Here is a 13,379-nt window from a genome sequence, read left to right as displayed (position 1 = left end):
ACCCTTCTGTGTGTGTTTCCTCATCTGTAAAATGGGTGGGGTATGAGCACATGTCTTGGGGTAGCGGGTAGAGTAGGAAAATCATCCTTATCCTGGCAAACAAGATTTATCTGAGGGCCATTCAGACAGAATCAAATAGATGTAGAAGTTCAACTATTTGCAGTAATTCTATCTTCCCCTCACCCCTGTGTGGTCTCACTCCTAGCTACAGGAGCCAGCTGTTCCGATGGGTACTGCAGGCCCCCTTGGCCCAACATCACTTCTCCACTGGCTCTGCCACAGTGCTTGACAGTCCCTTGATTCTCACCCTTTGGTATTTAGGGATGGTCCTTCAAATGCTATCTGCGGGCAATGATATATGATCTACTTATGATCTTACCAGAATAGACTGTGGTCGCCTCCTAAGTCTTGGTGTGAATGAGCATGGCAGGGCTCCTTTTCTAGGGGAGGGAAGTGGTAGAGAGGTCTGGAGGGGGCAGTGGGTGCGTTTGGGGACCCACTGTAAAGGAGAAGGGCAGGAGACGGAAATCTGATGGCAAGTCACTAGTGGGTGTCTGTGGTTTTTATCTGCCTTGATTTCATTCTGGAGAATTACTCTTCCCTCTTTGGGGATGGTCTTGTTCAGAGGTCTGTTTAAGGATCTCCTCGAAGGAAGGGATATGTCTATGCTCTGAGCTGGGCCAGTCAGATGCTGTCTCTCAGGAACTGAATCCTGAGTGGCACGACAGAAAGACCTAAAGCAGTTGGAGGGCATCCATCTCCATGGCAGTCCCTCTTGCCCCCTAGATCTGCCCTGATCTCTGGCCTTCCAGAGCCTGCATCTTCAACTTCTTTTGCTGCCTTCCAGTGAATTTACTTTTCTCTCTTTCCTCCACTGCTTAAGTTAGCTGGATTTGGCCTCTGTTCCTTAATACCAAGAAGTCTAATATAAATGCATACAAAAAAACCCCCACAAAAACCCAAACTGGTTTAATAGCATAATTTAATCTGCTTCCCCCTCTGATGCAGGAAAGGAGCTAAGCCACATTACTAAATGCAGTATTGGGAGGCACTTATATCTCTAATATTTCCATTGGACTTTGGGGGCTGGTCTCTTTTAACTCTGCAAGGAATGAAGTGCCCTATGTGTTCTTCAAAATGCTTCCTGGAAAGCTTGGATTTAGTAGGGAAAAAAGGTGTGAATGAGCCTATTTCTTCCTCTCTTTGTCTCTTGTGCGCCGTTGTTTAACTTCATGCTGTTATACAGTATACATTCTTCAGGAGGAGGTAAAACATTTTATCTTTCCCATTACAAAAACACGCATGGCTCTTTCAGAAAGTACCAAGGATTGAAAAGATGAAAACAAAACTCACCCATAATCTTATCACCAGATTACTTCTTAATATTTTGCTGTGATTTCTTATAGTCTTCATGACCACACATATATAAGTAATGTCTGCTTTAAAAAACAGGATTATAATATCTTTTAAACTTAATTTAATATAGTAATTTTTAGGTCATTAAATTATTTAATGGTTGCACAGCATTCTTGCCCTGTTGTATATGCATTATTCATATTCTTAGTTCATCTAAAACTTTGCATTCTTTTTATGCACAAGAGCCTAAGAGTTAAAATCACTTTTCTCATCTGAAATTGGTGTACACATAGCTCAATGTGAGCCATAGCCCGCACTAATATCCAGCATGCAGCATCAGTCCCTCTTGATTGCTGGTTGAGTGACCAGTGGCAAATAAAGCAGGTGCTCTTTTTTGGTGATCCAGGCTATAGACCTTGCACAGAACTTGTTGTGCTGGAGAGGTGTGTAAAGGCTGAAATCAATGACCTTCAGCCCCGCAGATCTTCTGCAACTTTTCCCTCAGTATCAGTCTGTCCCAGGGGAGAGTTTGCGTAGAAGGCTCTTGTTATCAATACACTTTAATCTCATCCTGCACCAAGCCCATTACAGATGATACGTAATGGTATGCTAATGAGAACTCTACTCTCTAGGGCATGACTGTGAACATCTTTCATCAGTAGGTTTCAGAACGTGCTGAGAAATCTTGGCTGAGCAACGTGAAAGGTGAAAGGAACGAGATTCTGGACTGTCATTTGCTTTACTGGGATGCAGGATTTCTTTTGATTGTTTAAATCAAGTAAGAATACTTGTATTTTCTTGGAGAGGGAGGGAGGGATCTTGAATCATCCCTTTGTCTTAGAGATCTTGATGAAATCCTAAAAGCTTCGCTCCATTTTCTTAGCTTTGGAAACCCACTTTGCAAAATTATTACCTCTTACTCTCACAGTCTTGAAAAACAGAGACCTCAGTGTGGTAGAGATGTGGCAAGTGGCTTGCCATTGTGTCATAGAACCTCATCACTGAGCTTGCAGAATTTTGCCAGATGAAGTGAGAACCAGTGGGAAGTGTCAAATCTTTTAAGTTATAACCATTAGCCCAGCTCTCCGTGGTGCATTCTGAAGGCAGACTAGGCATTTGCTTCAACATTTGAATTCAGACTGTAGTCATCAGTGAAAAATAAATAGTGCTAGCTGGTTAAAAAAGAATAGTAATAATGTTGGCAGTAATTCTGGCAACATAGCAGTGAAAGCCATGAAGTACATCATTGGAATCTGAGTTAGAGCTGGACATGCTCTAGTCCAGTCTAGTCAAGTGCCATTATTGACTCGTGTAAAAGGTTGATTGTGGTAATCAATTCAACAGAATAAAACTAGCAAAAGAGAGAGAGAGAGAGACAAAGAGAGAGAAGAAGAACAGTATGATTTTGAAGCATGTCTATTCATTGCATAGGCTCCTACCATGTGGCCACATTTACACATGCAGTGTGTATGTAGATGCTCTGGGGTGGGGAGGTCCGCCTGTTGGTCAGCCATGTTTAGTTGTTCTCTTGGTGCAGGACTGGTAAACTCAGCTGGATCATCAAAATTTCAGAAGCATATCTTAGATGTGTTTCCTGACTCCTGAGGGCTGACAGTGAATATTGGGACCAAGATTGGAACTAATTTGCTTTAAATTTGAAGTTGTCCTTGATGGTAGCGGTAAGAGCGATTATGATGGTGATAAATGGATGAGGAAAGTGTGCTAATATCCAAGAAATTTGGGAAGATGTGCCAGTCTCTTTGTCCCCTTCCAGTTTAGCCCTATCTCTGAAGTGTTTGCTGTTAGACTGATTTTTAAACTGTGGTCCGGGGATTGCAAAATAAAATAACTGCAAAGACCAGGTAGTAACTTAGATGGAAAAGATCCACCGGGAAGAGTCTGTGGTGGGTGGAGAATGCATGCCCCATCTAAAGGAACAGCAACTACTAAGTTCTACCAGACTCCTGGCATGTAGGAATGCTGACTCAGTGTTGTCATGGTTTATGAAATATTTTGAAAGAAAACTTGAGGGTTTAGATTTGTAAATGGAGACTCTCTTTTTACAGATGAACTGTAAGCTCTTCTATCTTGTCAACTAAATCAAATTGAAACAAAAAATTGGGCCAGGCTAAGCACACTTGTTTGTAGCCAATTTATAACTCTTGGGGGTAGTAGCATCTGAGCCCCATATTACCCATCTTGGAGGCAAGCCCTAGGACTCTAATCCCGTCTCATTGTTCTGGCATCCTGAAGTATGGGTTAAGAAAATGGGCTCTGAAGTTCCTACCTGTGATTCCAATAATTCTTTAATGCTTGTTTCATATAAACTCCCTTTGAGGACAGTGAGGAGCAGAGCCTGCTGTTTTGCAACCTAGTGATAAATGCAAACATTTTGAACACCTACTGTGTTCTATGGGATGAAAGAATTATTACTGTCATCTCATTTTTATAAGAACTCTATAAGATGGGTACTAAAATTATCATCATCACATCCTTATTTATAGATAGGGAAACTGAGGCTCAGTGTTGGGGAGGATTTCCCAAGGTTGCCCAGTAAGTGGCAGAAATGAGATTTGGACTCTGGAGTCAGAAGGCAGAATCCAATTTTTAACTACCATGTTATACCTTCTCCTGGTACATTATGTGGATTTTTAGCATCTATAGTCTCTCTGAGTGATGATGACTCCTACTCCTGAAATATCTAAAGGAATCTGTAAGGATATTTTCTGCTTTTGTAGAACACAGGGGCATTGTCTTTGTCCTCATCCTCTGACAGTGTCTACAAAATATGTGGGATCCTTCTGATGATGGAAGAGGGAGATTTTCTTAATGCCTGGCTTGAGACCAGAGATGCCACCCCCTCTTCCATATTGTTTTCTCATTAGGTATTAACTGGAGGTTAGCAAATGGAGTTTAAAGGCCAAAATTGTGTGTTTCACTTCCTTGTAGACAAGGTAGTTTTCCTTAGGCCATGGCCATAGAGGACAGTCTTAACCAAGCACAATCATCCCTATTGACAGAAGTGCTCCAACCTCGACCTGTGTACAGATAACATCATCACCATAAATGAAAGCAGTATGATGCAGCCAAGGAATACAAATAGATTTTGGCTTCCTTGCTAATGCCAAATGATGTGTGGTGGCTCATTCTAAAAGCCACCACCCATCATTTGTGCTAGTCTACCAAGAAGGGTTTGGAAACCACATGTGAGCTCACCAAAGAGTGCTGTAATTGATTGGTCTTGTCTGCCATGGCTTGGGATAGGGAAGCAGTGGCAGGTATGCTCTGTACTTGCTGTCCCTGGTATAGTCTATTCGTATGGAAGAACCAAGACACCTTAGGCTTGGGAAGCTCAAAGCATATATGTTTTAATTTGCGATTCTGTCTTCTTCCACCTCTTCCATTTCTGCTTTTCCTCAGGAGAGATGGCCAAACGCACCTTCTCCACGTTAGAGACATTCCTGATCTTCATCCTAGTATTGATGACCGCTGTCACGGTAGCCCTTCTCAGCCTCCTGTTTATCACCAGTGGGACCATTGAAAATCACAAAGGCAAGTTGTCAGGGGCTCTCTTGGATGCTCTTCCTAGCCTGTGGGAAATTTCTTGATCACCGGGGACGCCAAGGCAAAGAACAGTGTCTGCTGATAATGCCGATAACAGCACAGTTGAACGTATACGTAAGCTGCCTGGGATGGCCATCTAACCTTTACATTAATTGCCCTTTCTGCATCGATAGCAGTTTTTATCAAGCTTACCTTTGCCCACAAAGAGTCGGTTGACAGGCATTCTGACATGCGCTTATTCATCTTTCACTTTTCCACTGACCTAAGCCCAGTTCAGATTTCTTCAAGGCCAAGGAATGTGAACATTTGCCCTAAGTCTCCTCTCTTTCTCTTTGCCTTTTCTCAGGCATCATCTTCCCTTGGGGACAAAAGGAGAATGAAAGACCCACTGAATATCAATTAGTCTGTGGAAAGCTTTAGAGAAGGGGGCATTGAACTCAGATTCTTAAGAGGGCCACTCAAGTTCTGTAAATGAGGTGGAGTGGGGAGGTGGTCTGGGTGGGGGGAGCAGGGTCCACAGCCCCTCTTGAGGGGTGTGGGTTGTCATGGTGTCACATGGATGCAGATCTCCAGGGTTTTCAAGAGAAGCTGGAATGGATGATTTAGGCATCTCCTGATATTTTTTTTAATGTTGGGAATAAATTTAGTCTTGGAGAACAATGTAGGCTATATTACAGGCAATATTGGCCCCCTGGGTCTTTGATGGAGCCCTACTTTGGTGGTGGGTCATATACTGGTAAATAAGTAGAGAAGACAGGTGGGGGTTGAAGGCTTTGACTGAAGTAAAGAGAGGGCTGGCTTTAGATGAAACAGAGAAGGAGCCCGATTTTTTTCACCTCAGTTTTCTCTCTTGTGGGCCTCTTCTTTCCAATGTATTCTCTACCATGACCCTGCGCTTTGAATTCCCTCAAGAGGGACAGAGATCCTCTGTGCCAGCAGTGTGCAGAGCAGGGGCATGGACTGCTAGAAAGGAAAGGATCCATAGGACTTCCTTAGTTTTAGCTCTTAAAGTTAGAGAATCCAGAGGCTGAGACTCAGGGAGGTGATCAACAGTTATGGTAACTATTCTCATAGTAGGAGTTGCTGTTTGTTGAGAGGTTGCTTTGTGTCAAGTGCTATGGTCAAGGGTCTACATACTTTTCCCTCTTAATTCTCATAAAGCTTCTATAAAGGTAGGTGCTAGTCTTAGTACCATTTTCCGGATATAGAACCTGCGACTCTGAGGTCCTAAAGAAATCACCCTTGGCCATTGGACCTGGTTTGGCTTTAGTTGGCACCCCATTCCTACGTGGGTATCAATAAGGTAAAAGAGCCTGCCTCCTTCCTGGCAATAATTGATGTCTTATAGAAAATGGAGGCTTACGGTTGAGAAAATATGGATTCTAATGACACGTCGAATATGGATGAAAGAGCATCAGATTCTGAGTCAGAGGATCTGGGCTATGCACCTGGTTCATCTCGTGTTGTCCCCGAAATTGTGGTTACATCATTTCTCTGGGTTTCAGTTTTCTTATATATAAAACTGACGAGATCAGTCTAGGTGATCTCTAGCTTTTCTTTGGCCCCCAAATTCTAGGATCCCAGGGGAGTCAGCAGCCAATCTCTTGACTAAGTACTGTCTGAGCACTAATAACTGTGACAGTGACATCTGTCACCTGGGCAACCCTGGCTGTTGTCTGGGGTGGAAACAAACAAACAAATAACAAGCATATATAGGATATCTCAATATGTAAATAGAACCAAAGCTATATGCCGACAATTATTCTAAATTTTTAATATGTATGAACATATTTATTGTTCAAAACAACCCTAGGGAGTAGAGTACTATTACCTCCATTGTATAGATGGGAATAATCGGGGTAGAACAGGGTAAGTGGTTTGTTCAGCTAGTAGGGGGTAGAGTCAGTTTTCAAACCCAGGCTGTTTGGTTCTGGTACCTGCTCGTGTAGACTCTATGCCATTCTGCCTCCCTTCATACTTGTGTATGTGTGTGTGTGTGTGTGTGTGTGATCACATAGGACATGTGTGTGTACACGCACATACGCAGATGGTGATATGAGTAAAATAAGGTGGAACTATGTAGAGCACACAGTGATCTAGTTTGCATCCTGAATAAAAGATTTGAGAAGGTTGGGGAAGAGGGGGCAGTGTAGACACAGTGGGGGTGGCATCCCTGGATGTGAGGGTTGAGCTGCCACTGAGTGTGATGGAAATGAACCAACTCAGAAGGGAGTTGTGGAGCTTGGTTGGTGGACCAGAGAGCAATAAGGTCTCTGGATGGAGAGAAGGGTGGAGACAAATCCCTGGAGGCTAGATTTAGTAGGCTGTGTGCCAGGAAACCTGGAACCTGGCTTGTTTGGCTAGAGGAGACCTGCAGGGGGAGTGAGTTCAGGGCCATGAGTTTGACAAGGAATGGCTTGTGATGAGACGTTGAAGGACGTTTAACGCAGACCTTGATTATTAGGTGGAAGTATCTCTAAGTCAAGAGAAAAATCCTCCTTAGGATTATTATATTCAACAAGTTCCTGAGATGTTTCTTACCATATATTTTATTTATTTATTTAATTTTAAAAAATTTTTTATTTATTTATTTGAGAGCGAGCATGAGCAGGGTGGGGGTAGGGGCAGAGGGAGAGGGAGAAGCAGATTCCCTACTGAACTGGAAACATGATGTCGGACTCCATCCCAGGACCCTGGGATCATGACCTGAGCCGAAGGCAGATGCTTAACCAACTTAGCCACCCAGGTGCCCCTTTACCATATATTTTAAATATAAGAGAATATATAAAGATTTTTCCTTAGGAACCTGAACCTGTGTGTTCTAATTGATGCCAACAAATAAGTGGACTGAAATGTTGTTCCTTAAATATTTTATTCTGTTTTTAGATTCCAGTTTTCCGTCCACCCAGAGCTCCCCGGCCACCCAGAGCTCCACAGCCAGTCAAGGCTCGACAATCACCAGTGGCTCTACAACCACCCAGGCACCTCCTGTGATTAGCACCCCAGAGCCTCCTCTCTTTCAGAACTTTAGTGGCTACCATATTGGTGTTGGGCGAGCTGACTGCACAGGACAAGTAGCAGATATCAACTTGGTAGGTAAATCATGGGCTCCTTGGAGAGAATGAAGCAAGTATTGTTATTACTCGCATCCTACACTTATTCCTGACTATTACATCATCATCATTTTCTCCTTCTCCTCCTCCTCCTTCTTCTTCTTTTTCTCACTTTTTCATTGATTTCACTGCTGTCTAACACTATGATTATTGTACTATAAAGAGGGACCATGTGTTCAACTGCAACTCCTATGTAAAGCCAATTGGCCATTTTTTATGAATGGAAGTGGCAGGCCTGGCAAACTCACAGACAACAGGGTACCATAAATGATGGAAGCAGGCCAGTGTAAGCTGATAAGTGTCTAGTGAATCCTCAGTTTGGGGGACAGTGGGAAGTGGGAGGTATAACTGGAAAGTGCATGGCTTTAGCAATTATTGCCATGTAGGGCTGCCCTATCTTAAAGTTTTTTCAAGAGAAGCTGGAAAATCTCTGGATCAGAGATCTGAGGCTCTAAATCTCTCAGTTGGAAAATATAGGCAACTCTAGTTAAAACTGGAAACTAGCCTGGGCCAACACTGTGTAAGCCAAGGAAAAGGCTTCTGTGGGTCCGGTGTGGCCTATTAGATGCGGGCATGCAACTTCTTGGTTGTGATGGTGGATGTATTCATTCATATCCACCCTTCTCTAGGAAGCTAGAACGTGAGGTTGTTTGATGAGATTTTCTCCTTCCTACCAAATAATCTTTAGAGTCTGGGAGTTATTCCCTACTGTCTGTTCTGAGAAGTAGCTCTGGAAAGCGAACCCTAAGTGAACACTCCTATGAGGGGTAAAGCAAGCAGTAGAAGGGGCATTCTGAAGACTTCATGGGTAGGCTTTATGACAAGGTGACAAGGGGGATTGTGATAGGTACATTTGGCCTGACTTAGCTGAGGGACAGTCAACAAGGTAAAAGCCAGCATGAGGTGCCCTCAGTAGAGACTATTGAATCATAAAGAAACCATTTTCTTATTTTATTTTATTTTATTCTATTTTGTTTTGTTATGTTATGTTAGTCACCATATAGTACATCGTTAGTTTTCATTTTCTTCAGGAAAAGAAAGAACATTACACACCAAACAACCAAAGGGAGGGAGCCTTCAGTATTTAGGATGTTCTGGGAATGTGGGATGATGGTAGGGGAAGTACTTCCTTCAGTAGCACCTCGGGCAGGAGAAAAGAACAGAAACCCCTCGAAGGTCTGTGACATGGTAACAAAATTCCGGAGCCAAGCCAACCCCTTCCTTGCCCATAGGCCTGTGAATGGCTCCTGCCAAACTGAGAGCTACTCTGCATTTTTCCACACAGAAGAGTAAAGTCTCTTTCCTGATGTTGGCTTGCTTCTTGAAAACACATATTATTATCCCACACAGAGCCACAGTGTCCTGTGGATTGTGTTTTACCTCGCCTTTCCTAAGTGGTCTCTTCTTGTGTGGTTGTATCCGGTTCTGGTGGCAGGGGAGTGAGGCAGACGGGCTCTGACTCTCTCTCTCTTCCTCCCTAGATGGGCTACAGTAAGACTGGCCAGAATGCACGGGGCATTCTGACGAGGCTGTACAGCCGTGCTTTCATCATGGCGGAGCCCGATGGGTCAAATCGAGTGGTGTTTGTCAGCATTGACATAGGCATGGTATCCCAACGACTCAGGCTTGAGGTAAGTGGCTGAGGTGACAATGAAATGACATGATTTAAAAGAAAAGGTCTGGGAGTGAATGTGACAGTAACTAAGCCCTCCTGGCTTCTCATCCAGTGAGTTTCTACTGCCCTCCATATTATAAGCTCTTGACAAGCCTTCACATAATCGGCTAGCATGTAATTCCAGTCTTGGTCATCTTGATCAAACTTGCTCTCAGTTCTGCTGATGGCTCATTGTCATTGTTACTGTTAATGTGTTTTGCAAGCTTATTATGTTTGAGGCAACCTTCACATACATTCTCTTATTTAATCCTCCTTGTTAGAAGTCTGAGAGCTCCAATTACTTACTAATCAAGTTTTTAGACAGTTGAGATGCAAGGAGCCAGATGAGAAGTAAAACACAACATCGAAATGAGGTCGGCCATAAATGGCTGAAGTTGGGTTGAGAGGGAGATGGGGGTCTCATTATACTATTCTGATTATTTTTGTATGTGTTTGAAAATTTCCATAATAAAATTTAAAAATAATACAATGTTATTTACTCTTTAAGCTCTATTGTAGGCTATGGCGGGCTCTTCTGTGATTTTCCCCAAATTGAGACCATGTTACCCCCTCTGTGGGGAAGGTTGGGTTTAGCAGAAGGGAGCCCTTGTGTCCTGGGCAGGCAGCAGTAAGATGCACAGAGAGAGAGGGAGAAATAGGGTGATGAGCATGGCCTTCCAGGTCTGTCTTTCTAAGCCAGTTTCTTGGGCATGACTGAGTTGTATTTTCTGCATGGGATCAGGTCACAGAAAGAGAATGTACTCTTTTAATGTCTGCTCACATATTAATGAAGGTGAGGAAACAGAAAGTCTGGAGCACCCAGGACAGAGACCATTAAATGTCCACTATTCAGTGTCATGTTCTATCAGCCTCTATTAAACACTGTTCTTCCTGTGGTGTGAAGTGGCTAGTGACAGGGATGACAAGGGGGCCTCGAAACATTTTTCCAATGTCGCTTCCCAAGAGGGGAGTGGAAGCCTCCTCCATCTCTGGACACCGAAGGAGCAAGGGATTACATGTTCTCCCCACTCCTACACTTACAACAAAACTATGAGGTGTGTTTGTTGTTATCCCCACTTGATGGATAAAGTAATGGAGTCTTAGAAAAGGTGAGGAACTTTCCCAAATTCACACAGTTAGCAAATGGTAGAGCTGGGTCCTGAACACATGTATGCCTGATACCAGAGCCCACATTCTTAAAAGTGACATGATTCTATTACCATGGAGGGAAAAATGCATTGACCACCTACTTTTTGCATGGTACTTTGCTGGTCACTTCAGGGGGCACATAACCAAGTGAGTCGTAATTCACATTTCCTATGAGCTCACTACCCAGCTGGGGAGAGGAGGAAGGGCTGTAATAGAAAAACACAGTAACTATAATTCACTGGAGTAAAGTACGGTGGTGTGTTAGTTATCTATTACTGAGTAACAAATAGCCCCAGAATACAGTGGCGTAAAAGAGGAAACATCATCTCACATTCTGTTGGTCAGGAAATCAGGACTGGCTTAGCCGGGTGGTTCCAGCTTAGGGTGTCTTGAAATCAAGCTGTTGGCAGAGGCTGCCATCATTGGAAGACTTGATTAATCCACTTCCAAGATGATTCACCTGCGTGGTGCTGACAGAAGGCCTCCATTCCCCACTTTCCTGAATACTGGACATTTAATGGTCACTGTCCTTCGTGGCTCCAAACAGCTGCTCTCCCCAGAGTGAGTGACCAAGAGAAAGAGCAGGGGAGAAACCATGGTGCCTCTCCTAACCCGGCTCAGAAGTTGCACTTCTAGCCCATTCTGTCTATTGGAATCGAGTCACCAAGTCCAGTTCACACCCAGGGATGGGAAAGCAAAGCATGCCCTCTGAAAGGGAGGGTTAGTGAGGAACCTGTGGGCACACAGTGGTTTAAAACCACCACCACAAGGGGACTGCAAAGTCGGGAATAATTTCATAATGGGTGTGACATTCCAATGGGCAGAAGCTTATTTTCTTTTAATGTCAGCATAGTTAACAGTACACTTATATTATCATCAGGACTAACATACACTGATTCAGCAATTCTCTCCATGACTTGGTGCTCATCATGATGAGTGTGCTCTTCATCCCCTTCACCTGTTTCGCCCCTCCCCCTCTGGTGACCCTCTGTTTGGTGTCTATAGTTAGGAGTCTGTTTTTTTGGTTTGTCTCTTTTCTTCTCTGTGTTCATTTGTTTCATTTCTTAGATTCCACCTATGGGTGAGATCATATAGTATCCGTCTTTCTCTGACTTATTTCGCTGAGTATTATACTCTCTAGATCCATCCATATTGTTGCAGATGGCAAGATTGCATTTTCTTACGGCTGGGTAATATTCCATTATATATGTGTAATGGGATATTATAAATATAATGGAATATATGGTGTATATATATACATATATACATATGCATATGTATATATACACACATATAATGGTGTATTATATACATGTATATAATAGAATATTACATATTTATATTATATGTATATATATATATATACACACCACATCCTCTTTATCTGAATGGGAAGAATTTTAAATGGTTAACATGGGGAGAGAGAGCTATCAAACGGAGGAGGTGGTGTGACCACAGAGAGACACAAGGGAGGAATGTAGACTGTCCTTTGAAGGGACAGGGATTCTTGCTATTAGGACACACATGGGCCTGTAATTGGGAATACACCTGGAAGGTATGTTAGTCATAATTGTAGAGGGCCTGGGATGCCAGTTTATTTTTACTTCTGTAAGTGATGGGGATTCTTTGAAAACCTTTGAGTGGAGGAGTAATACAAAGCCAATTTTGCTTTAGGATGATTAATCAGTGATGTTTGATGCAAACTGAGACTGGAGGTGAGGACTCACATTGGCAGCTTTGTTAAATTAATGTCAAGACCCTAGCGGTGAGGGTCCGGTTGGGAAAACGGTACTCACACCCGGTATTTCAAACAGAGGAGATTTAATACACGGAGGTTTTGCAATGCGTTGGAAGGCTGAATGAACTAGAAAGGGAAACTAGGGTGGCAGGAAGGATTTCAACTTTGCCTGGAAATTTCTCCTATGCCACGTGAGCCTGGCACAAAGGTTTTAAAGCAGTGGGGTGGCAGCGAGACTACATGGTAGTAGGAGGTCACATTAAATGCTAATGAGATTTGGGAATGAATAGAAATAAAAGCTCACACTTGCATAGTTCCCACGTTGAGTCACACACTAATTGCTTCATCTATATTAATGGATTTAATCCTCCAAACAACTGAAGGAGGAAGGTGCTATTATTATGTCATTTGACGGATTGGGAAAGCGAGTTGCAGGGGATTGAGTAACTTGCACACGGCTAGCCAGCCAGGAAGCGCCTGGGCTGGGTGCACACACAGGCATCTGGGTCCCGGCACCTACGCTCACTACGCTTACTACTCTCCCAGAGCATCGGCCATGCTTCTGATGGGGGAAATGGTGGGGTCATGAGAAGAAATGGGAGAGTCAAAGGTGAACTTTGGGGGTGGAGTGTGGAGGGGAGAGAGGATTAATGTGTTGGGCTTCAGAGGCTGTGAAGTCAACAGTCCACTATTTCTCCATCTCTTCCTATTTTTACTTCCCCGTGCGATCTGAGACCCAGCGGGAAGGCCTTTAAATGAACCCACTTCCCTATCCCAGGTTAATCCAAGAGAAGGTGTGAAAAAT

General features: G+C 43.4%; 1 protein-coding gene across 1 annotated transcript in view; it reads left to right on the top strand.

Moving 5' to 3' along the window:
* ASAH2 (N-acylsphingosine amidohydrolase 2) overlaps positions 1-13,379 on the top strand; it is a 93,990-nt gene that overhangs the window by 20,963 nt on the left and 59,648 nt on the right. The window contains exons 2-4 of the mRNA XM_045876191.2: positions 4,777-4,915; positions 7,814-8,012; positions 9,515-9,664. Of these exons, the coding sequence (XP_045732147.1) occupies positions 4,782-4,915; positions 7,814-8,012; positions 9,515-9,664 (483 nt within the window). The 5' untranslated portion in view covers positions 4,777-4,781. The remainder of the gene's footprint in view (positions 1-4,776; positions 4,916-7,813; positions 8,013-9,514; positions 9,665-13,379) is intronic.

The sequence above is a fragment of the Mirounga angustirostris genome, unplaced genomic scaffold, assembly GCF_029215605.1.
Source record: "Mirounga angustirostris isolate CCGP_5_RB_7025 unplaced genomic scaffold, mMirAng1.0.hap1 SCAF_6, whole genome shotgun sequence".
In the NCBI taxonomy this organism is placed as follows: Eukaryota; Metazoa; Chordata; class Mammalia; order Carnivora; family Phocidae; genus Mirounga; species Mirounga angustirostris.
The sequence above is the reverse complement of the archived record's forward strand: the minus strand, read 5'-3'. Positions and strand labels throughout refer to the sequence as shown.